A 25,874-nucleotide genomic window follows, 5' to 3' on the forward strand; every position below is an offset into this window, starting at 1 on the left:
TGTTAAATGTTAGGTCATGCACACAATGAAAGATTTGTGTTGAGTTTTATATGTTAATTCTTTCATCCTGAACACAATGTTGACTCTTAGGTCGTGGATAAAATAGTTACATCTTAGATCATAGAAAAATCTTCAGATTTGTGTCAGTGTTTATATGCTCTTAGGTTATGGATGAAATAGTAACATCTTAGATCATGGAAAAATCTTAAGATTTGTGTCAGTATTTATATGTTAACTCTTAGACCATGGACAGTGTTAACTCTTAGATCACGGACACAGTGTTAACTCTTAGACCGTGGACAATGTTAACTCTTAGATCACGGACACAATGTTAACTCTTAGACCATGGACAATGTTAACTCTTAGATCACGGACACAATGTTAACTCTTAGACCATGGACAATGTTAACTCTTAGACCATGGACAATGTTAACTCTTAGATCACGGACACAATGTTAACTCTTAGACCATGGACAATGTTAACTCTTAGATAATGGACACAATGTTAACTCTTAGACCATGGACAATGTTAACTCTTAGACCACGGACACAATGTTAACTCCTAGATCACGGACACAATGTTAACTCTTAGACCACGGACAATGTTAACTCTTAGACCATGGACAATGTTAACTCTTAGACCATGGACAGTGATAACTCTTAGACCACGGACACAATGTAAAACTCCTAAATCATGGACACAATGTTAACTCTTAGACCATGGACAATGTTAACTCTTAGATCACGGACACAATGTTAACTCTTAGACCATGGACAATGTTAACTCTTAGACCATGGGCAATGTTAACTCTTAGATAATGGACACAATGTTAACTCTTAGACCATGGACAATGTTAACTCTTAGACCATGGACAATGTTAACTCTTAGATCACTCTTAGACCATGGACAATGGACATGGACAATGTTAACTCTTAGACCATGGACAATGTTAACTCTTAGACCATGGACACAATGTTAACTCTTAGACATGGACAATGTTAACTCTTAGACCATGGACACATGTTAACTCTTGTTAACTCTTAGATCACGGACACAATGTTAACTCTTAGACCATGGACAATGTTAACTCTTAGACCATGGACAATGTTAACTCTTAGACCATGGACAGTGTTAACTCTTAGACCATGGACAATGTTAACTCTTAGACCATGGACAATGTTAACTCTTAGACCATGGACAATGTTAACTCTTAGATCACGGACATGGTTAACACAATGTTAACTCTTAGACCATGGACAATGTTAACTCTTAGATCACGGACACAATGTTAACTCTTAGACCATGGACAATGTTAACTCTTAGACCATGGACAATGTTAACTCTTAGACCATGGACAATGTTAACTCTTAGATCACGGACACAATGTTAACTCTTAGATCACGGACACAATGTTAACTCTTAGACCATGGACAATGTTAACTCTTAGACCATGGACATGTTAACTCTTAGACAATGTTAACTCTTAGACCATGGACAATGTTAACTCTTAGATCATGGACAATGTTAACTCTTAGACCATGGACAATGTTAACTCTTAGACCATGGACAATGTTAACTCTTAGATCACGGACACAATGTTAACTCTTAGACCATGGACAATGTTAACTCTTAGACCATGGACAATGTTAACTCTTAGATCACGGACACAATGTTAACTCTTAGACCATGGACAATGTTAACTCTTAGATCACGGACACAATGTTAACTCTTAGACCATGGACAATGTTAACTCTTAGATCACGGACACAGTGTTAACTCTTAGACCACGGACACAATGTTAACTCCTAGAAAAAGAACACAATGTTAACTCTTAGACCATGGACAATGTTAACTCTTAGATCACGGACACAATGTTAACTCTTAGACCATGGACAATGTTAACTCTTAGATCACGGACACAATGTTAACTCTTAGATCACGGACACAATGTTAACTCTTAGACCATGGACAATGTTAACTCTTAGATAACGGACACAATGTTAACTCTTAGACCATGGACAATGTTAACTCATGGACAATGTTAACTCTTAGACCATGGACAATGTTAACTCTTATGGACAATGTTAACTCTTAGACATGGACAATGTTAACTCTTAGACCATGGACAATGTTAACTCTTAGACCATGGACAATGTTAACTCTTAGACCATGGACAATGTTAACTCTTAGACCATGGACAATGTTAACTCTTAGACCATGGACAATGTTAACTCTTAGATAATGGACACAATGTTAACTCTTATACCATTGACAATGTTAACTCTTAGACCATGGACAATGTTAACTCTTAGACCATGGACAATGTTAACTCTTTAAGATCACGGACACAATGTTAACTCTTAGACCATGGACAATGTTAACTCTTAGATCACGGACACAATGTTAACTCTTAGACCATGGACAATGTTAACTCTTAGACCATGGACAATGTTAACTCTTAGACCATGGACAATGTTAACTCTTAGACCATGGACAGTGTTAACTCTTAGACCATGGACAGTGTTAACTCTTAGACCATGGACAATGTTAACTCCTAGATCACGAACACAATGTAAACTGTTAGGTCATGGACTCAATGTTAACTCTTAGATCACGGACAATGTTAACTCTTAGATAACAGACAATGTTAACTCTTAGATCATGGACACAATGTTAACTCTTAGACCATGGACAGTGTTAACTCACAATAGATCACGGACACAATGTTAACTCTTAGGCCATAGACAATGTTAACTCGTAGGTCACGGATGAAATGATGGATGTTTAACAAAGGAATTGAAATGTTGCTGTAAATAATTAATTATTGCAGAGGAATCATTTCCATTTATATTGAGTTAAACAACTGAGAGATAAACAAATTATAATTTTTTCAAATTAAAAATTACATGTACATACATTATAAGAATTGTGTCTTTACATTATAAGCTAATTGAACTCTTGCATGATAGAGGTAATAACTTCTTTGAGAGAAAATGGCAGCCCAACTTAAGCTTGTTGTTATTGGAAGTTCTGGTGTGAGAAAAAGTGCTTTGTGTATTCAATATGTCCAGAATTATTTTGTGGAAGACATATACCCTACAATTGAAGACTTGTACACTAAAAAATGTGTAGTTAATGGTGTAAGTTGTACAATTGAAGTGATTGATACAAGTGGTAGGAATGAATTCAGCATTATGAGACAGCAGAATATTGTTAATGCTGATGGAATCTTGTATGTATTCAATCTTCATGAAGAAATATCAGTTGATAACGTAGAAAAAGATATGGCATTTATAAGAAGGATTAAAGATGTGCCAGTGATATTTGTTGGTAACCAATGTGACATTTCTGTTGATTCGGGAGTGGATGAACTAATTTCTTACTTAGCAGCAACTCACTGTGTACAATATATGAAAACTTCAGCTAAGACCTCAGAAGGTGTTGAGGAGGCATTTTCAGCTCTAGTTACTACCATTTTGGCACAGAAAGCAGAAGATCTGACAATTTCCACTCACTGTAGCTGTTTAATACTATAACATTTTGCAAGGAACCATCACTTGACTACACAATTTGAAAGGTCTTAGTGCTTCCTTAATGTAGCATTTCTTTTAATGTGTTAGAATACAAATTGTTGAACATTACTTGTGTTGGGGTTAGCAATGTAAGGGATACAATATTGAGATTGTGTTAGGGTTAATGTGTTAACTCTTTCGTCATGGACAAAGTTAACTCTCAGGTCAGGTACACAATATAAAGTTTCGTGTCAGTTATAATATGCTAACTCTTAGTCGTGGTTACAATATTAACTCAAATGTTGTGGATGCAAGGTTAACTCTTAGGTCATGGATGAAATGATGGGTTTTGAACAAAGGATTGCAGTGTTGTTGTAAATAATTTAATCATTTCCATTTATATTCAGTTAAACAACTGAGAGATCCAAAAATTGTGTTTTCAAATTAAAAATTACATGTACCTACATTATAAGAATTGTGTCTTTACATTATGAGGTAATTGAACTTGTGCGTGGTAGAAGTAATAACTTCTTTGGGAGAAAATGGCAGCCGAACTTGTTATTGGAAAATTTGTGATTTGGGAGTGGATAAACTAATTTCTTACTTAGAAGCAATTCACTGTACAATATGTGAAAACTTCAGCTAAGACCTCGGAGGTAATGGAGAGGCATTTTCAACTCTAGTTACTTCTATTTTGGCACAGAAAACAGAAGATCTGACAATTTCCACTCGTAGCTGTTTAATACTATGACTATTTTGCAAGGAATCATCACTTGACTACATAATTTGAAAGGTCTTGGTGCTTCCTAATGTAACATTTATAATGCATTCTAATACAGATTACTGAATTTTTTTTACTTCTGTGTTTGGGTTGTTGTATTGACGATTATTTGCAATTGGCACTATGGCTTCCCATGAAGATATTTTAATCCAAGTTGTAATATATCTTACAATGATAGAAGAAAAAAATTTATCTTGATGACAACAAAGTTTGTACTTCTGGGTTCTGTTTTGGAAAGTTGTAAGTTTCTGTGTTGGTCAGATGTCTTGAGGACATAATGCTAGTCCATTTAGGTTTTTTAGGTCACCTGAACAGGATAACTTAAGTAGTTATGAACCAATCTTGATGAAACTATGTATACCTCTTTATATCAATAAGATCTTGGACGAGTTCTATAAAGGGATGGAATCAATGATTATTTACAGAATTAGTCCCCATGCGGTTTATTACACTTTGAGCTTGTGAACATGATTTAAGTAATTTTGAACCAATTTTTATGAAATTTGTTTTGCAGTTTTATATTAATAAGGTCTCAGTTGAGTTTGATAACCAGACGGATTTAAAAATTATTTACAAGTTATTCCCCTTTATAGTTGAATTATACTTTGACCTTGTGAACACAATAATGCAAGTAAAAACAAACTACTTGGAAGAAACTTTGTATGCAGCTTTATAGTAATATTATCTCGGACAAATTTGATAATTCAGACCAATTTAGAGATTATTTCCAGAATTATTGCCCTTTGCAATTTTACTGTACTTAGAACTTAAAGAGAGAAAAAAATAGCGTCAAGTTAGACATTGTGAACTTGATTATCAGTGATCCTTGTGACTACCATAACTTTGGTAAGTAGAAACCAATTGCGATGAAATTTGGTATAAAAGTTCCAGTTAAGATGAATCAATTGCTATTTTCCAAAATTATATATAGTACACTAATTTTCAAACTCAGGTGACCGATAAGGCTGATGAGCCTCTTGTGCTGCAATAAAGTAACAGTATTTCGACACGTTCATGTTTTATGTTCTTTTTAGCTCACATAAATGCCTGGGATAAAGCATTGCCTCTTAGAGTCATGAATAAACGTTCCCATCCATGTCTTGAAAGGGATAAATGTTTTTCCATAACTTAAGAGATCATGCTTTACCAATGGCTTATGAGCAGTTGGGAGTAGAGAAACTATTCATTTTAGTCTGAATGTAATTGTCATTCATTTGACATCATTTGCTATTGTCAGATTGTAATTTTGTGTTTTCATATGGTTTACACCATGAAAATACAATGAAATGTTCACAGAAATTTAATTACACCCTAAAAGGGAGCATTTTTCAGCACTATGAAATTTCATGTCTCACCAAAATATGAACAGAAAACAAGACATGAATGCATCCGGATGTGATTCCCTCCAAAAACAAATATATCATGTGTTTGTTTTGATATTGATGCCGATTGGCTGTTTATAAGTTACGGAAGATAACTGGGTTGATGTTGCATACAATTTTCTGTATATGTATTCACAGAATGTCGCAAATTAATATACAACCTATATGCACAAGCTAGCTGGTTATATGATCAGGTATTTGTTTTGATTTAATTTTGTTAGTATAAAAAAAATGTTTCAGAATGCTGTAATTCATTGAAATGAGTATTGTTTGTATGGTGTTGAGGAAACTGATTTATTCTGAAGTGTTTAAACTTTGTAAGCAGAAGTTAACGTCATAAAATCCTCATTTCATTGTCATGAATTCAGAAATATGAGGCAATGTGCAGAAAGAAGCAACATTGGTATTTCCATTGCTGTGAATATTTCAATGAAATTGTAATGTTGCAAACATCGTAAGGACAATGATTTAATTTTTACACTGTAATAAATATTTCCTTGCAATAACATGAGAAATTCAAAGCAGTGAAATTTTCTTAGACCCAGTGAAATAAACTTGCACAATAAATTATCGCTGTTTCATTAATTTGAGGTATTTTCATGAAGTTTTCATTGAATTTTCATGGGGTTTTTTATTATCTTTTTTTGCAACAAATTCTGTACATTGTATCTACATGTCTCAAAAAATTAATTTACTTACTGAAAAGTCTAGTAGAAGATCATCTCATTGGCGGATCAAAAATTATTTCTTACATACATTTGAGTAATTTTATCGCATATAAAACATATAACTTAAGGTGCACATCGTTAAATGACCCTGGCTGCTGATAGGATGTTAAACAACTAACAAACGAACAGCGAAGTGCACAGCAAATAACTACTGGGTGTATTATCTCCCTTCAAGGTAGCCAAATATTGGTGACCACTCAATCTGTTAAGAAGTCAATCTCCATCTGTAATGAACTGTTCGATTTTTTGGTTTTGGAAGAGCGTAAAATGTCTGTTCAGGGAAAGCGAGATAATTGACTGCTATGTTGTCATGATCAATTGTAATGTTATTAAATAAATGTTTCTGATTTAACTGTTGATGTCTGTCTTCTTGTTGTTCTTTGTAACTGGGTATGTTTATTCAAATATTATGACTTAACCTGAACTTGTGCATGTATTCTAGATAACTGCCTTTAAAAACGTTAAAACAGTGGTGAAGCCTTAGACTTTTTGATTTACATTTAACAGGTCAATTTTTCAAGTTCTTTAAAAAAAACACTAGTTCAAAGTTTAGAATAAACTTTTCCTAATTGTATCAAATTGCATGTCTCAAATCCCAGGTATGCTTAATCAAATACTGTTCACGGATCCAAGATTCATTTTTAATTGACCTTTGCTTTTAATATGATGTGAAACAATGATAAATTCAACAAATCATCAAATTTGAAGCAATGGCTTGATAATTTACAATGAGTAAATTGCCTCATTTAGCTCCTTTCCCAGCAGGCATTTTACGTCAAATTTACGTCAGATCTGGACTTAATCCTGACGTCAAGGTTACGTCAAATAATGGTCAGAAATGAAAGTAATATTGACGTAAATGTCTGACATCTATATTATGTCAGTATTTTACGTCTGATTTTCGTCATATATTAGTCAGAATCTGACTTCAGATAGATTACATTGCAGACACTTTGAAGTATTAAAAAGTAATAAGAAAAATCAAAATATAGTTCCTCTTACAAATTTTATTTATAGCATAACTGCACAAAAAATTATATATGTATCATGACAATAATAAACAAATTTACAAAAATGACAAGAGCGACAAAAGAAATTATTCATGACATGATCTTCATTGTTTAAATATAACAAAACTGTTCTTAAAGACAATAAAAACAAGCTTCTGTATATATGAACTATCACGTGTAAATTTTCTATCAAAGTCATTATTTCAACACATGCGCAATAGAAACAAAATATTAATTTTCTTTTCAAGATTTTACAATAAACAAGAATTGAAAAAAAAACTTGACAAAGAAATTATTGTAATAAAATATTGAAAGCCTAATTTGTAAATACATACAAAAAAAGCAACCATGAAACATTCCAAATGCACAAATTACAAAATGTATGAAAAACAAAATATTCATATTCATTCTCTGTGAGAGTGAGCCCCTAACAAAATTAATGTATATTCTATTATAACACCAGTGACCCGTCTTAAAATTAAGATTTGAACACCATATTTCCCATGAAAAGTTGACAATGTTTTTCCCAATGCATAAACGTCACAATAGGTTGCAGGAAGGACTTCAAATTATTAAATATAAATAAGAGGAGATAATAAAAGATGAAATTTTCCATGAAACTTTATGTCTGAAAATATGTTTGCAATAATATTCATTGTTCGTAGAGAGATTCATGTAAATAAGTGTCTTCCTCCTCCACCTCTCCTGTCGGGCGCATGTTTTAATGTGTACCCAATCACTGCTTCCACATCAGCGTCTCTGCAGTCTGTACACCTTTGTGTGCTTTCTGAAAGGATCAATGCAATAGATCTTAATACTAATGTAACATTTGTTGTTCTTTACTTTATTCTAATATTGCATTTAATGTTAAAAAATATTGCAATGGGGAAGAAAATTTATTCTTTCAAACGAGATTTAAAGAAGAATGTGCTAAAAGTCAGCTACTGACTAGAATTGTTGCCAAAGCCAACTAATTTAGGAAGGATTTAATTGATCAGAATCATTCTTTAGACAGCCGATCCATTTAATCATAAATAAAACTCCATGGTCTTGAGGTCAGACACTACCCATTAACTGATTTTATCCAAAATCCAACCATATCTAAATTTAAACCGATCAAAAGTCTTCTATTAAGTGGACATTTTGATCAATTGCAAAATGGACTCCTTGTTTTCCTAATGTCGGACAATACCTACCACCATATAAATCTCCACTAACATTCCTGTGTAGTTTCATTTGAATAAATACAGCTCTTTTGGGAGTTGTCCAGACAAAATTTTTCTATTGATAGACAAAGCTGTTTCAACTATGCTAACTTCATTGTGGGAGTAAATCATGGTCTGACATAGTATTACCTTTCACAACATCAAACAGTTGGAGAACCCGAAAACTCTGTTTGCCCCTGGTTCCCTTGACATTAAATTTCGCCATCACTTCGTTGGTCATCAGCCTGAAATTTTAAGGTGTGGAGTTGATTATCAACCTCCATTGTGATTTGTAAAAGCATATCCAAGATATATCGTTCCTTACTCATCTTACAAATTTGAGTATCAATTGAATAGAACAAGAATTATGTTTAACCATGTATCCCATTCCTCGCTCTGTAATACTAAAATTTGTCTAATATAGAACTTCCACTGGATGTAGTAGCAATATAATCAAGCTTTAGTTTGATGAGATATTATTAAAAATGTAAAATTAAGGATTTCAATGTAAATCCTCAGAGTTTATGTTTTTTACTAAAAAATGAGGTCAGATGCAAGTATGCTAATATGAGTGATGTTTTAAAGTTGGAATTAAATGGGACAATACTAACGATGTAAAAAGTGGACTTTAAAGTAAATTATCAAAATTCCAGTTTTTATCTCCTTTTACCCCCCCCCCCCCCCCCCAAAAAAAAAAAAAAAAAAATTCCAAAACCTGTAGACCTACTGCATTTTCCTAAAACTGAATCTAGTTGCTAAGTATTATCATATACGTAATGCAGATAACATAAAAGTCATCGTAGGCAAGTCAAAAGATTATATGTAATCAAACCTGGTTATGGAAACTTACTTTAACAACATGTTCTTGACAACATTTTTCAAAGAATCACCTCCAACCTTGGACAGTCTTTGAATCTGTAATTGATAAAACTCTTATTTAGTTGAATTGACTGCAGCAGTATAGTGGTCATTGATTACATTACAACAATGGAGCCTATATGACAAGTATTATGTCCATCTAATCATGGTCTGAAGATAAAATAATCTTTTTGTTCAATGAAAATATGTATTTCATAATTCATTAAATCAGTCAACTTACCAACTTTTCTCTTTTTTCACTGCTGTGAATACTCCTCTCAATCTGTTCCAATTCCTCTATGGTTTCAGCCTGCTTAGGCAATTTCGTCCCCATCTGGGAACCACTTGTCCCTTGTACTCCCTTGTCTTCTAATGCATCCAGCCTTTCTCTATGTCCATCAGCAAATAGAAGACTTTGCGTTGGAATCCTATTAATTGAATTTACACTAAATATTATATGAGAGATTATTTTCACATTTCCCAAATCTTTTTAGAGATATATATAATATTAAGGATGAAGTGCTCTATTATTACTAGATTGTGCTGCATTGAAAGTATACATTCTGCAGCTCAACTTATTCAGGCAATGATTAGAATGTGGTTGGGTTAAAATAAGGCATGTGCTGAACCACATCGGTTTTCCACATGTTGTCTGGTTTGCTTCCATTGAACCAACAATTTTGATTAAAACAAAAAAAAAACCTGGTTCAAATTGTTGAAATATAAAATTTAGTTTTAAAATTACATCATGCAAATTTTACTTCAAATTTTTGCATGATATGAACTTACTCTTTTCAGACAGTGGAAATGCCATTTTCCACACATCATCTTTTTTCGCCTTTGGGTGTGTCCGCTCCTCTCTGTCAACATGTCTTTGCCTAAAATTTAATAGAGTTCACTTTTTAAAGATAATATTGCTATTGCAATATATATACGCAAGAAATTTTCTTGATTGAGCACAGCTAAAATCAAATGTCTCCTCTTCTCTGGAATGAAGTAGTCATGACTTTGAGTGTGTGTGTGTGTGTGTGCGCGCCATTGTGTAGTTGTGCAAAATATTGTTCAAAGTTATTATCCAAGGGCAATAACTCTGTAACTGAAGGACCAAGGTCCTTTATATTTTTACACAACACACCTTCTATAAGTCATATACAATTACATTAAATATCATCATCCTATCTCTTAATTATAAAAAGAAATATATTCTGGACAGTATTTTCTTACAAAGGGCAATAATTCTGTAATAAAAAGGCAATGGCCCCAATTTTTTGTTGTGACACACTGTCCTAAGTCATGAAGTTATACCAAATATCATCACCCTATCGTAAATACGAAGAGAGTAATGCTCCGGACACGAAATTATTTGAAGAAGAACAAGAAGAAACTCATACAAAAACAATATGTCTCCCTTTTGTCGATCTGTCAGGAAAATAAAAAAAGAAAAAGAAGAAAAGTTTCTTTTTACCTCTGAGGATGAATAGGGCCTGGGGTTGATGATATTGTATCCTGAGGCTCCAACCTTATGCTTGGTGACCTAGACTTTGATATCTGTGGCCTTTCCACCGTTAAGCTCCATCCCGTTGGAGAAGGATGTCTTCTATGAGGAGTATCTGAATCTGATCTTGACCAGGACCTCTTATTTACAGACTTTGGTGATCTTGACCACGATCTAATTCTCTGTCTTTGTCGAAATCTTGGGGACCTAGATTTTGACCTTTCCCTGTGGCGGTGCTGTATGGGTGATCTTGATGGAGATTTGCGGGTTCCAGACCTTGATCTGGATCGTCTTGCTTGATGAACTGTTACTTTGGCAGGAGGTGGTGGAAATGAAGGATTGGTGTTTTCTGAAATGAAGAGAGTTCTACTAGCTTCAAAAATATACCATGTTATTTTTGTATTTCCTCACTGATGTATCAGTTTAAAGAAAAACTGTTTTTATTATAGATTCAAGATAGCCAGGTATTTATAATCAAAATAAGAACAAGAGGCCCATGGGCCTTATCTGTCACCTGAGATTCACAATTAAGTTGATCTAATTATTTCCCTATCTGAGTCCCCAATGCTAGGGATCGAATAAAAATTCTGAATTTATAACATGATAATCACCACCTGATAATGCATCAGACCAAGTTTGGTTGAAATTTGTCACGACATGAAGAAGTAGTGTTTGAAAGCTTACTTAATTATTTTCCTTAAGGGGCTATGCCTTTGGCCCCTAGGGGTCAAACCAAAGTTTAAGACTTTAAGAATTGATAACACCTGCCCAATAATGCATCTGACCAAATTTGGTCAAAATCTGTCAAGGCATGGAGGAGTAGCATTTTGAAGAAAAAAGTTTACGCACGACGGACGCAGGACCGTCGCAATAGGTCACCTTCAGCCTATGGCTCAGGTGACCCAAAAAACCTACAATATGTATTTTCAATGCCTCTACCATTCCTCAACCAATGAAAGTTTTACATGTATGCTATGGTGGAATGTCTGCTAATTATCACTGCTATATATTTAAGTTTTATTAAAGCAGATATTCGAATCGGACAGAGTTCAATTTAGACAGAGTATTTACCTTTCATTGGAGGCAATGGATCATCTTTCTGAGCTGTCTCTTCGCCAATACCATCATCATCACCTTAAATAAATTAAAACACCAATCAATGCAGTAATATTACAAAAGGAAACATTACCCATGTTTCTGCATCATCAAATTTATTTGCGGATCAAATTTAATAATGCAAGGTTGAATATTACTTTATCTTCTGAATAAAGTTTCAACTTTTCTTCTCGAATTGATTTCTGTATCATAGAATATCTGCATTCATATACTGTAAAATCATTAATTTTTGTGGGGGTTTAGTTTTCGAGTACTGTTGGGAATCACTTTAAAATTCATAATCAATCATCACAATTTCTTAAATGATCGATGATTGATTATTGATCGATCATGAATGGAAAGGGAAATATCTGCAAAAATATCAAATAAAATGTGGGAAAAACTTTAACATATTTTAGGCATCTACTTATAGTTTAAAATGTTGTTTAAATGTATATTTATTAAATATACCAGTGATTTTGTTGCTTTATTAATTTATGAAGTCTGTTGTAAACTCTTGAAAATTTCTATGCTATAGTCAAACCATATGATTAGTCATAGTCAGAGTTAAAACGACATCAATTAAATGGATTAATCAGAACATCACTATTTTCGAGGGTATTCTTGTTCCACGAATTCAAATATCCATCAATTAAAAATTTTCATATATATAAAAGTAATTTTTGCTTGATTCCCTGGAAACCTTTATCCACAAATTCATGTCTCCATGACATATTGTTTTGTGGGAAAACCACGGAACTTAGTCTCCACAAAATATTTAATTTTACAGAACACTGTCATTATGTAAATATGTGCAATTTTCTAATTTACAATCGTCAAAAACTTACCAGCAGCGATAAAATCTCGGAAAGTTTTCTTTTTGCGTTCCCTTTTCGCTCCTACATTCTCTTCATTTTCTGTCTCTAGCGAGGTGGTGATATTTACATCATCACATTCTTGCCAGTTATCTTTATAAGACAACATAAATAAAAAAACAATGATTTTTTCGCAAAGTCAATTGATAGATATACACATTTTGTTGTATACAGTACAGTATAGCTTTTACATATATAAAATTTGACAATTCAGTATAAAGGGACATCATATATCTTATATATATATATATATGTGTGTGTGTGTGTGTGTGTGTGTGTGTGTGTGTGTGTGTGTACCAGCTTTTATTTCAATGATGTAATTGCATTTATGACATTAATGTCAATATTTATTTCTGATCCATCATTACCTGATCTCAATTTCTCTTTGAGAAGAGGAAACTCCATCCAGTTTCCTTTTCTGTCGCCAGGATGCCTCCCATCCTTCATGGCCTTTTGCACATTGAAGGTCTTGGGCCAATAGACCTTCCCATTGTGTACCCATGATGATGGCACAACACCTTCCTCCTCCTGTTTATCTTCTTGCCAGACAACCCTAGCCCAAGACATCTAATTAAAAAAAAAGGATGGAATTAAGACAAGGAAATTAAAGTGAAATAGATGTACTCAAAATAATAAAACAAAATCATGAAGTTGTGATAGACTTGTTTTCAATCTTGCTACTGATGAAATTATGTTACTTTTCTTTAACAAATGATTTGCAGAAAGTGCAAATTGCACTAGACAGAATATTGAAAACAACTGGCATAAATTTCCGAAACATACAGGAACAATAAAACAAGGCCTTTTATCTTTCATTAAGCATAATGCATACATAATATGTATAAATAAATCATGTGATAACATACCAAGTTTCAAGTATTTTTTTCCATGTCATGCAACAAGGACAAGAGTACATATCCTCTCTTATATGGCAAACAAACAGCTTTTCTTGCCACTTCATCAAATTCCACTAGCTTTCTGTGTTTTTTAGTGGTTTGTAGATTTTCAACATACACAATGTTGAGTAATTTTGAATCACATGGTTCAGTGAAAAAACTTTTAGCACTGTCTTGTCGAATCACATCACACAACATTTTTCCTCGACCTTTCTTCTCCACCACAAAGGCAAAACTCTCATTTTTTAACAGGAAACATCCATTTCTTTTGTTACAGGAGACAAAAGTTAAGGCAGAATAACCTCTCCTCTTCGATTTTACAGAGTCTCTCTCTGCAAGTCTTTTCACAACTTGTCCTATAGGATTTTTCGAATTCCGTACAAGATGCTTGATGGATTGCAAATGGTTCTCAAAAGGAAATGCTGATATTTCATTCAAAGAACACTGCATGTTTCGAACGTCATCAGGTAGATGTTTCAAACAATGTACATTGTAAACAACAAAATATTGACAAAAGACACTCTCAGAGTTGTCAACAAAATAGTTCAACAGTTTCTGTGCATAATCTAGATATTTTTGACGTTTGTCATCACAACTGTCCAATAATATGGATATAGCCACAGTTAAACACAGAAAGAGTTTATAAGTTCTGTCATTCAGAACTTTTCGCAGAACAACTGGGCCGGTATACAACAAAAACTGTCTAAATTCTGTTGCTTTCCATCTTTCGATCTCAGCAAGTGGCCTAGGTTGACGAGCGAATTCCATAGGTAATTTACCTGATAAATTTACCAGGTTCGTAGATATATCAGAGATTTGTTGGTGAGAGAGTCTACACTTATTTGGACCTTGCTTGAGGAAACACAAAATTCTCTTAACAACACCAAGGCATACTAAATGCATATAGTCTAAACAAAATCCCGTAACACATTTCATATTTGCATTTTGAAGCGGTGAAACTCCTGTTTGGTGTTTTGGGTGGTACAGACCCCTTGAAAACTCTTCATCTGTGCGTGAGGGAAATGTACCTTTGAAAATAATTCGATGTTCCTTTCGTGTGCCTTTCTCTGTACATCGCTCACATGAATCATAACCGCTATGAGTTTTAATGCACTTCAGGAAGGCTCTTGCAGGTGCATCACAAATAAATGCCTTGATCTTGATGTAGAAATGTGTTCCCTTAAATATCATCCCATTTCTGCAGATGGCATCATATTCCGTGAGAAAGTCACGAAGAAAGTCATCAATAGAATCTGGCTTTTTCTCTCCATAATACAAAGCAACAAGGAAAGGCTCACTTTTATTCAATTTCAAAAGTATTGGCCAAAACTGAGCTCCAGACGACTTAAAAAGTGGTATACCATCAATGTTGACAAGAAGATCAATATCCTTGTGCAGATCTAAATGTTCACTCCTGTCGAGGATCTGTAAAAGCGATGATCTAATGCCAAAATATGCAAAACTTCCACCGCACCTAGTTTCAGTTGGGACTTCAACAGGAGTCTGCAAAAGAGTTCTAGAGTCTTTTGGTAGATCGAGCCCCCTCTCCCTGAAAATTTCCAACAATCTGTCAGCCCCTGCCCTTCTGACATGATTTTCTGTTATCCATGCTGCCAATTCTTCCTTGAACGAAAGGCGATTTCTTTCTTCGTCTTCTTCTGATAGTTCAGATTCCGAACCTTCTGAAGTTGATTCATCCGTAATCAATTGACCAGGAGAGCTAAATCCCGAATTGTCAGAGTCATTGTCCTCATTTTGTGTAGACTCCAGATCAACAGGTGAATTCAATGCATTTTCCGCAGTGACATAGTCGTCGTTTGGGTTATTTTCATCACTGCTACTGGTACTCTCCAGTGCAAAAGATTCAGCTGCAGCACTAATTTTCCTCCATCGCTTTAAATATGACATGCTGACTCAGGCTAGGACATCCCTACATTCCAATTAGTAAAACGAAGATAACACATGCTTAAACATCACTAAATACCAACGAAGTGACATATATAGGAATAGGAATGTGGGATATGAATATTCTACCCAAGGTGAAGAAGTTTGGGTTATAACCTTTGATGCCTCCGTTAAGACCCCAACTTATACACCCTTAGGTAGAATATCCATATCCCACATACCTACATTGACTATTTTCTCCCAAAATATCTGCCAATTCTGTCAAAATATTGATGTATGCACAGTAAACCTGGTCAAAAAATCCCAAACCAATTCAACTTGTGAAAATGATTTATTCGTACAGTTAATGAAAATTTGAGCAAAAAAGTGCTGTATATCTTTGTGTATTCTGCATGGCTAGAAGTGAAAATACTGCTGGTTATGGCATTTCTTTCACTCGAGTTAGTAATTTTTTTAAAGTTACAAAAGATACAAGCTTTAGCGAGTTTCTATTATAACTTTTAAAACAACTATCTCGAGTGAAAGAAATACCATATCCGGCGGCCACGAGTTGTGTAACCTCGTGTAATCTGTTTCCACCATGATTTTTTAAACAGCTAAAAAGTCAACGAAAAACAAAATTAAATTATAACGGTGCAAATACAGACATTGAGCGATAAATCAACTCACCTTTTCCGAGAATGAAGCAAAATAAACCAGTTGTAGACAGAAATCCAAAAGTAAATGTAAAAAAATAAAAAAACCGATGCTGTGTGACCTCATTTCCCGCCGTAACACTTAGCGCCCGCTAGAATTTTAAACTGACAGGAAGTATGAACGAACTGCTCCGGAGATAATATTCATGTCGTTCCATATTTTACTAAAAGTAGTTGAATATTTAAATTAAAGCATTAAATAACCAACAAAAGCTTTTTGTTGACACAGAACAATTTCTTATCGTGTAGATGTATATTTGATGATTTTATTTTTAAGGGGTCTATTTCGACTTGCCATTAAAGGGAGGTAACAAGAAGAAAAAAAAACGGATTCTGGTGATGTATTTGGGGATCTGGATTTTAATCAGGTTGACATCAACCGCAATTTATACAAAGGTATTTTTCATTTATACAGCTTGATTAAAATTATGAAGCTGTAGAAAGAACTGCAAATGAAGGATAAAAGAGTATTAGTTATCACATGAATGTTGTTTCAATCATGACAAAACTAGAACTGAAGAAGCGGGAGATGGGACAAGCAGTAGGCCTTCTTTCTGTAACAGTACCCTTACCCAAGATCGTTTCTGAAATCAAAATCAACATTTTGTAAACATTTTATTTTCGTCAGGTTTTCTGGCCACTTGACGTACATCTGACGTTTTACTTTTGACATCAATTTGACGTCAGGCTATTTACGTCAGATCTTCGTCAAATACTCGTCAGTGACGTCCTGACCATCATTTGACGAAAATATGACGTAAATTTGACGTACAATGCCTGCTGGGTTGTCATAAGAGAAATGTTGCCTCAGAAGTTATAGGTTGGTCATTTAACTCATATTTGCCTCAGAAGTCTTGGATTGGTCATTAACTTGTATGTCATGGGTTAACTGTTGCCTCAGAAGTCTTGGATTGATCATTAACTCGTATGTCATTGGTTAACTGTTGCCTCAGAAGTCTTGGATTTATCATTTACTCATGTCATGGGTTAACTGTTGCCTCAGAAGTCTTGGATTGATCATTAACTTGTATGTCATGGGTTACCTGTTGCCTCAGAAGTCTTGGATTTATCATTAACTCATGTCATGGGTTAACTGTTGCCTCAGAAGTCTTCTTGGATTGATCATTAACTCGTATGTCATCAGAAGTCTTGGTCATGTCATGGGTTAACTGTTGCCTCAGAAGTCTTGGATTGATCATTAACTTGTATGTCATGGGTTACCTGTTGCCTCAGAAGTCTTGGATTGATCGTTAACTCGTATGTCATTGGTTAACTGTTGCCTCAGAAGTCTTGGATTTATCATTAACTCGTATGTCATTGGTTAACTGTTGCCTCAGAAGTCTTGGATTTATCATTAACTCGTATGTCATTGGTTAACTGTTGCCTCAGAAGACTTGGATTGATCATTAACTTGTATGTCATGGGTTAACTGATCCTAATAACTTAGTTGTTTAAGGATCTTAAATAAAAAAAACTTCAAATTTAGCTTCTTTGCATAGCAAAAACAGTGCATATCAATCAAAAGTATATCATGGATGCATGAAAGATGTGTTTTTCTGGATATAGATATGGAGGGTTAAAGGGACATAATTCCAACATAAAATTTTCAATCTTATTTTCTTATTTCATTTTTCATTTCTAATTACAATTTTCCACTTTTTATTTTTATTTGATTTCTAGAGAATTATATATTTTTTGCATCAGTTATGTTAAATAATCATTTTAGCTTTTCATTTTACTGCCTTTAAAATTCGAAATTCTCAGTCTATTATAACATTTATATCCAATATTTTACATTTTATAAATTTTATTTTTGTGTGTGTACTACTAACTGTATTTGTTTCTCACCTGTTTATACAGAGTTGTATATATACGATTGCATTTTAAAATCTTTAGCTTTATTGTTTTCCAATATTAAATATAATATCAATTTTATCTAACATAGTTTGTTTCCTACGAAATGTGCAATTATAAAAACTGAACAAAGAAAATGGAAAAATAAGATATGGTAAGTTAGAATAGCAAGTTGGAATTATGTCGAAAATAACCCTGCTATATTTGTCAACTTAATTCTAACGCCAGAGGGTGCTCCAATAATTTGATTTCGGAAGTAAAGGACCGCTCCCCACAGCATTGCCTGGTCGCAATTAATAATTCATCGTTACTTGAATTAAATACATTGCATGACACAATTGGTTATTCTTTACGAAAGCCTAATGGTGTCAAAGCAGAAAAATTAAAACGTGGAAACATGCAATAACGCGAAATAAACATGTGAATACGTAAATAAACTCGAAGTAACGTGTTTTTTTACGTAATAACGCGAAAAAATGCGTTATAACGTGAATAAATACGTAATAATGCGAATAAACGCGTTATTACGCAAACTGAATACTCGTTATAACGCGAAAAATCACGTAATAACGTAAATTTAAAACTCGTGATAACGCGAAAAAACACGAAATAACACGAAATAACGCGAAAAAAAAATATAACGTAGACGTAGATTTAAAACTCGAAATAACGCGAAAAAAACACGTAATAACGTAGATTTAAAACTCGTGATAACGCGAAAAAACACGAAATAACGAAGATTTTAAACTCGAAATAACGCGAAAAAAACACGTAATAACGTAGATTTAAAACTCGTAGTAACGCGAAAAAACACGAAATAACGAAGATTTTAAACTCGTAATAACGCGAAAAAACACATAATAATGCAGATTTTTGAGTATTTAAACCGCGGACAATCGTTGAGACAGTATTTCGGAACAAACAACAATGAACGAAGAAGACTTTTACGAAATTCTCGAGTCGATATCCATAGCCGGGGCAGAGAAAATGCGGGACGAGAAGGTAAGCAACATTATATATGGGTAAAGATTATCAAAGTGTTAAGCGATCATCAACCTTAGAATTATGTATTTCATTAACATTTAAATCTGTATTTGATTAGTTACGGATTCAGGATTCTTGTTAGGTGTGTTCGTCAGGATAAATTTAAACGTGCAACGTCAGCTGTTGAGATTACGAGATTTACATACATTTGAAGGAATAACAGTATGCACTTTCTGTTACAAGTACATTGAACTATGAATATATCGTAGAGGAAAATGATAATTACAAGCACATTGGGTTCTATGCAATAAAGGTTTAGCAAAATGTTGCATCAAAACTTGAAGCTAAATAAATCACAAACCGTTTGGAAAGTTGTAATAAAAAATTAGTATAGTTAGAGAGGGAGGTGGTAAATACGGAAATTGCCACTTTTGCTGTTTATTATTTTCAATGAATGAAAGCTTTTGGTTATAAGAATCCCTATATGATGTTAATTATGAACTTTTGAAGAGCTAAGGAGAAGGACCAGAAAAGGTTTAATTCTATACTTACTCAAGCGATTGATGTAAATATCATTGCACATGATCTATTATTGGGAATAAAAATTGTACTGGTGATGTTCATTTGATATAGGGAAATCTTACATGCATGACCTTGAATGAGTTCCCAGTTGATACGCCGTGAAACGATGTTTGGCTGAAGTGCATGCCGATTGATCAAGTCAACTTTGATTTCCATTGTGACGTCACATACACAATGATGTCATTTCTCCACCAAAATGGTATCACAATTAGCTAGGTAATACTGTTACATATACAGAAAATAAGGAATTTGTATTTTCGCTGAAAACTGGGGTATAATCATATAATAAGTTTTGCACACAGTTTGTCTTTTGTTAAATCATTCACAGGGAAGCTGTTATTATAACCTATTTTTTATCATTAGGTGTTCTTCTTATGACGTCACACGGTCAAAAGTCAAGTTTCTGAGTGAACAACAAATTTTGGCGTTGAAAAGAGAAAACTCTTGGTCCGATTTGCGTAAAATTTTCACCGATGTTACTGTTTCAGGCTAACCAATGACTTCTACCCAACATGTCAAACCACTAAAGTTGACCTTTAAGTAAAGAAAAAATGGTCACCAACCAGTAGATTCAGACAGTTATCATTCAACTAAGGCAGTTAATAAAAACTCGCATGCCATTGCCCCACTTACTACCCACAATGAATTTGCACGACAATTTGACATTTTCTATGGCAAGTCGACTGTATCCATCGATGACCCGAAAATGTAATCAAAGTAACTCAAGTATTGATGAAGCGATTGTCCCAAAACTCTGTAGGTATCCTTATATTAATAAGATGGGGGACGGATTTGAAAACTGAACTATTCCATAATTTCTGTTGAAATCAATGCCCTTTAATCGAAAAAGACCTGGTCATTTAGTGAAAGTTAATATGAACTCGGGAGACCGTTCAGGCCAATTGGCGTTTTTTTCAGAATAACTATTGATTACCTGGTATTTAAAGCAATTAAGTGCATTGATGATACAGGATAAAATGCCACAATGATATGTTGGTCTTACAGTTGTCATTAGCGATTTAAAGACGTTATTTAGGGATATTCGTTCTTATTTACGAGATAACAAAATAAAATCTTTGGTGACATAGTCGACACTAATCGGCTTCCATGCGTACCGTTATCCTTTTATCAAAATAACAAAAACGAAGACGAAGAGTTCCTTTCTTATTCATGTATGTATATAATTCAACTTACCTATCATAGCCCAATATATGGGTCTTTGCAGCACCAATCAGCTTTCAATAAGACATCTTTAATGGTCTTATGTTTCAGATCACTCCAGATCTAGTCAATTTAATGAGCGATGAGGAATTGACCAACTACTTGCCACTTCACGGAGATAGGCTTAGGCTGAGATCTCACCTACAAAAACAGCAAAAGCCTCAAAATAGAAAAAATACTCTCCTAAAAACTCTTCAACAAAAACTTGATCAGGCATCTGGTACGAGAAGGGACACTGGCTCCAAAACAACTACTACAGAAGAAGAGATGAGGAATCCTAATCGTCCTTTCGGAAATCGTCATGCCGCCAAGCCAAAGCGACAAATAGAGCTTGGCTGGATACACAAGACGCATTTGCGTAGCACTCAGGTAAGAAAAAAGAAAGGAGGTGGCACGCGAAAGTTGGAGGTTCCCAAAACAGCGCGCAAAAGAGATATTATGAATGAGGCCATATCATTGTTTTTTCCAAATGACGTGTCCACCAAAGGACCAAAAAATAACTTTGAATTTGATTTGTGGGATTTCTCGGATCGTCCAATCGATGAGAATATGACTGTATCCGAAATGTATGAAACAACTAAAATGCCAATATTAAGATTTTACTTGGCAACAGCTATCAAAGACAACGACGTCGTCGCATCTAGCAGCCAAACTTCCGTGTCTGAAGATCGTGGACACAAGGACACCCAAAATGATCTGCTCTCTCAGGCAATTGAAATAGCTGAAATTCCACTGGGAGAAGAGGAAGATTTTCTCCCTGATCCAGCTAGCTCAGATGAGGCAACAGAAGTTCCTTTGAGGGCAAAAGAAGTTTCAATCAAACTTCATCGGGGTCATTTACTAAGGGAACTTATCAGCGCATTTGTAGATATTGACCCGATAAAAGATATCATCTCTGTCCAAATGATCATGCCAGATGGTAAGTACGAAGCAGCAGAAGATGGTGGTGGAGTAACCCGAGATGCCTTGGCGGACTTTTGGATTACCTTTTATGACCAGTGTACACTTGGTACTAAATTCAAAGTTCCCTTCCTCCGACATGACTTCGGGGAGACACAGTGGGAGTCAGTTGCAAAGATAATCATATTTGGATGGAAGTCGTGTGGTTATTTCCCAATACAGCTTTCCCTGCCGTTTTTACAGATGTGCTTGTTTGAGAAAGTAACTTCACCAATCCTCGATGCATTCTTTGGGGTGATTCCTGAAGATGAAGCTATTACACTGAAGAAAGCGATTTCAGATTTCAACTCCGTCGACCAAGACGACCTCCTTGATGTCCTTGACCTTCATGAATCTAAAAACCGTCCAACAGCTGACAACATCACAAAACTTCTGGAAGAAATAGCCCATAAAGAACTAGTTCAAACGCCTATGTTCATTATTGACTGTTTCAAGCCTTATCTAGAGCAACTTCAGATGACAGAAAATCAACTCAACCAACTTTATTGTGACCTCGTCCCAACCCCAAGACATGTTATTAAGATCTTGAAGTTTCCAGAGAAAATGGTTGCTGAAGAACAAACCACTGCGAATCATCTCAAAAGGTTTGTGCGAGAACTTAACAGTGAATCACTTGGTAATTTTTTGCGCTTTTGCACAGGATCTGACTTGCTTGTAGGAAAGGAGATCACTGTTTCCTTCGTGAACGTCACTGGTTTAGGAAGAAGGCCTGTATCTCACACATGTTCTTGCCTCCTTGAGTTGTCCAAGTTCTACGACAGTTTCCCTGAGTTCAGATCAGAATTTATGGCAGTTTTATCATCAAACGTGTGGGTAATGGATATCATATAGAAACCTGAATATCCATTCTATCTTTGGAAGATAATTTTCTCCATACACTGCAGAAAAGGAATACACTGTATAAAATGTTCAGTCGTTTGAATCATAAATATAAATGTTAGATAATCTAAATATTATCCCCCACTTTTAACGAAGCAGGGGATACTAATCTTGGTTTGCCCATCTTTCCGTCTGTCAGTCTGTCTGTCACACTTCGTCTCCGTGCAATAACTTCTGCGTTTCTTTTGACCAATCAAGCTCAAATTTCATACACAGGATTTTCACAAATAGTGCTTGCTTGGGATTGCTTTACAGCTTCGGAGGTCAAAGGTTAAGGTCATTGTATTCAAAATTAAAATATTTCAACACAATAACTTGAGTTTTCTTGGGCCGACCAACCTTAAACTTCACACACAGGTTGCTCTCGAACAGTGATTACTTGAATTTCTTTACAGCGTCAGAGGCCAAAGGTCAAGGTCACTGTTGCTATAAATAGATAAAAAAACAGTTTCTTCCAATGACTTGATTTTTTTTTTTTTTTTTTTTACGGATCAACATCAAACTTCATCTTAGGTTCCTCCTTAAGAGTGCTCAACATCAGAGGTCAAAAGTCAAGGTCAGTGTTAACATAAGTGGATGTGAGTTTCTTCGGGCCAACCAGCCCCAAACTTGGCTTCCTTGGGAGTCTCAGAAATGTTAATATACAATATGCAGGGAAGGTGGGGGATATAATTTCCGTGAATATGTTTGTTCTTCATTAAATCAGAGGAGAAAAAACATTTCTCCATAAATTTAATTGAAATATTCAATTGCAGGATAGGACATCAAAGAAAGTTCTTTGGTATGACTTATAAAAATGATATAGAAATCTAAGTAACCTTCATTCGCTCTCCGGAAGAAAAGGAATTTCTTCGCTTCTCCACCTTCGGTTACCGTGAATGACTGTTATAACATTTTTCACTTCACTCTCATTTCTTAGTTAAATTGTGTGAGTTCCCTTAATATGGAATTACTTGATAGTTTTTTGTCACATAAACGAAAAGGAAAAAAATTGAGATATTTCCAGTGTGTAATATGATAAAATACTGATTTTGTATGTTGTTATATTTTCTTTAATGCTTCATTAGTAATATCAATGTGGCGTACATGAGAAACATGGACAATCAAGGTACAAAATCTTTAATGGTTTATAACTAGTTTCAATCAATGTATGAAATTCAAAGGAAATCAGTTGTACAGTGATGAAGGAAAAATGTTGCAATGCTTTCTCATTTAACAAACGCCATACATGTATCATTTAATTCGTATACAACTAATTCATAAAATTGAAAAATATCGAATTAATCTCTGTTCGTACATTGTTCTGACAAAATAAAATGATCTCGTTTTCTTTACTTGTTATTGTTTGTGATATTTCAGGAAAAGTAATTAGGTATTACCAGATGTACTATTAAGTCAATATAAATGCAATATAGGAATCACGCCCATAACAGTGACGTTTTGACGATATGACATTTTTGCGATTTTCCCCTGTCAAAATCCATAACGACGGCCGTATTGTGTTATCGGGTTTGTCCAAAAAGACACAGTGCACGATTTGGGGCTTAGATGAATCTCGACATACCAATTCAGTGCTCGGGACAGGATTTGCAAACATAAGAAGTTAAGAAAATATAGCGGAAACAACAACTGCGTGCGAAAAATTTGAATTGGTTAAAAGCAACACCAACTTGGGGGTTTTGAAATAGGAAAAGTGACCTTAAACTGTATGAAACTTTTACGACAAAATTCAACTTTTCTGGAAATGTTCTTAAAGTTCAGACTGATCAGATTGTAGAGGGGAATTTAAAACCAACATAATTATATGTTGGTGCACTACTTTTTCTGCTTTATGCCCCTGAATAGTGTAAAGTCAGAAAAATTGATTTTCATAAACATCTTTTAGCTTCTTTTTTTTATTCATAACATATTTTCTGTGATATTATCTGTATATTCCAAACATTGTTTTATTCTGTGAATGTTATAGAGTGCCTGTATTGATACAAAACACAAAATAAGAAAAAAAAACGATGTTTTTCATATGGGTTAGTTACGTAAATCGTTGGAAATATTCAAAATCCGGTATTCGACATTTTGTAAAATTCAACTTTTTTTCAAAATTCGAGAATTTCACTTTTTAAGACCAGGAGATGATTTTACTGAAAAGAAAAAAGGAGGGGTCGCTTTTAATACCTTAAGCGAGTTGAACTTAAAGACCATTTTAAACGTGAAAAAAACAACTTTGATAATTACTGTCGGAACTTAATCAAATAAAAGTTTATGACTCTATCATCTGAAGCAATGACAATTTGTGTAAATAATTTTAGATACATTCAAATGAATGTACTTATCAACGAAAAAAAAGTCGACTTTTCACGTTTAAAGCCGACTAACGGCGTCAACTACATCGTCAGAAAAATGTAGTCCGTCAGCAAATCTCATCTAAAACGTCAACTTCCTTGAAGCACGTCAAAACATTTATGACTGATTTGGTGTAAGAAAACGTGAACGTGTTCGTTCATATGTCATATAGGATTTTGTCAAAAAATTTTATTCCACTTATATCTTATGTACTTTATAGATATCTCATATAATATATTAGATATCTCATATATTATATAAGATATCTTATATATCTGCGGCTGTGGATTATCATGTTTATCCAACTCGAGTTAGTTAATTTTCAAACTTTATAAAAGGACACTCGCTTTGTTCCTAACAGCGGAAACATACACGGTTTATGACATGAGCGCAACGTGAAATAACTCAGCATGTTATGGTAAATATCTCATTTATTATATAAGATTGTTACGTTATATGATATATACTTAATTAGACATCTTAATTGATTTCTATACAAGATCTCTTTTATATTATATAAGGTATCTTATATACTTTATGAGAGATCTTATATAAACTCAAGTCTCATACCTGTATAAGATATCTGAAATAGAACGAGATTTCGTGGCAACGGAAA

At 34.3% G+C, this 25,874-nt stretch overlaps 1 protein-coding gene across 1 annotated transcript; it reads left to right on the top strand.

Moving 5' to 3' along the window:
- The first annotated feature begins 2,994 nt into the window (after positions 1 to 2,994).
- On the top strand, positions 2,995 to 3,537 carry LOC132563959 (GTPase HRas-like). The gene has a single exon (XM_060228715.1). The coding sequence runs from the start codon at positions 2,995 to 2,997 to the stop codon at positions 3,535 to 3,537; it is 543 nt and encodes a 180-aa protein (XP_060084698.1).
- The last annotated feature ends 22,337 nt before the right edge of the window (positions 3,538 to 25,874 follow it).

Source organism: Ylistrum balloti, unplaced genomic scaffold (assembly GCF_031769215.1).
Source record: "Ylistrum balloti isolate Yb309-2 unplaced genomic scaffold, AGI_CSIRO_Ybal_v1 Utg371938, whole genome shotgun sequence".
Taxonomy (NCBI): domain Eukaryota; kingdom Metazoa; phylum Mollusca; class Bivalvia; order Pectinida; family Pectinidae; genus Ylistrum; species Ylistrum balloti.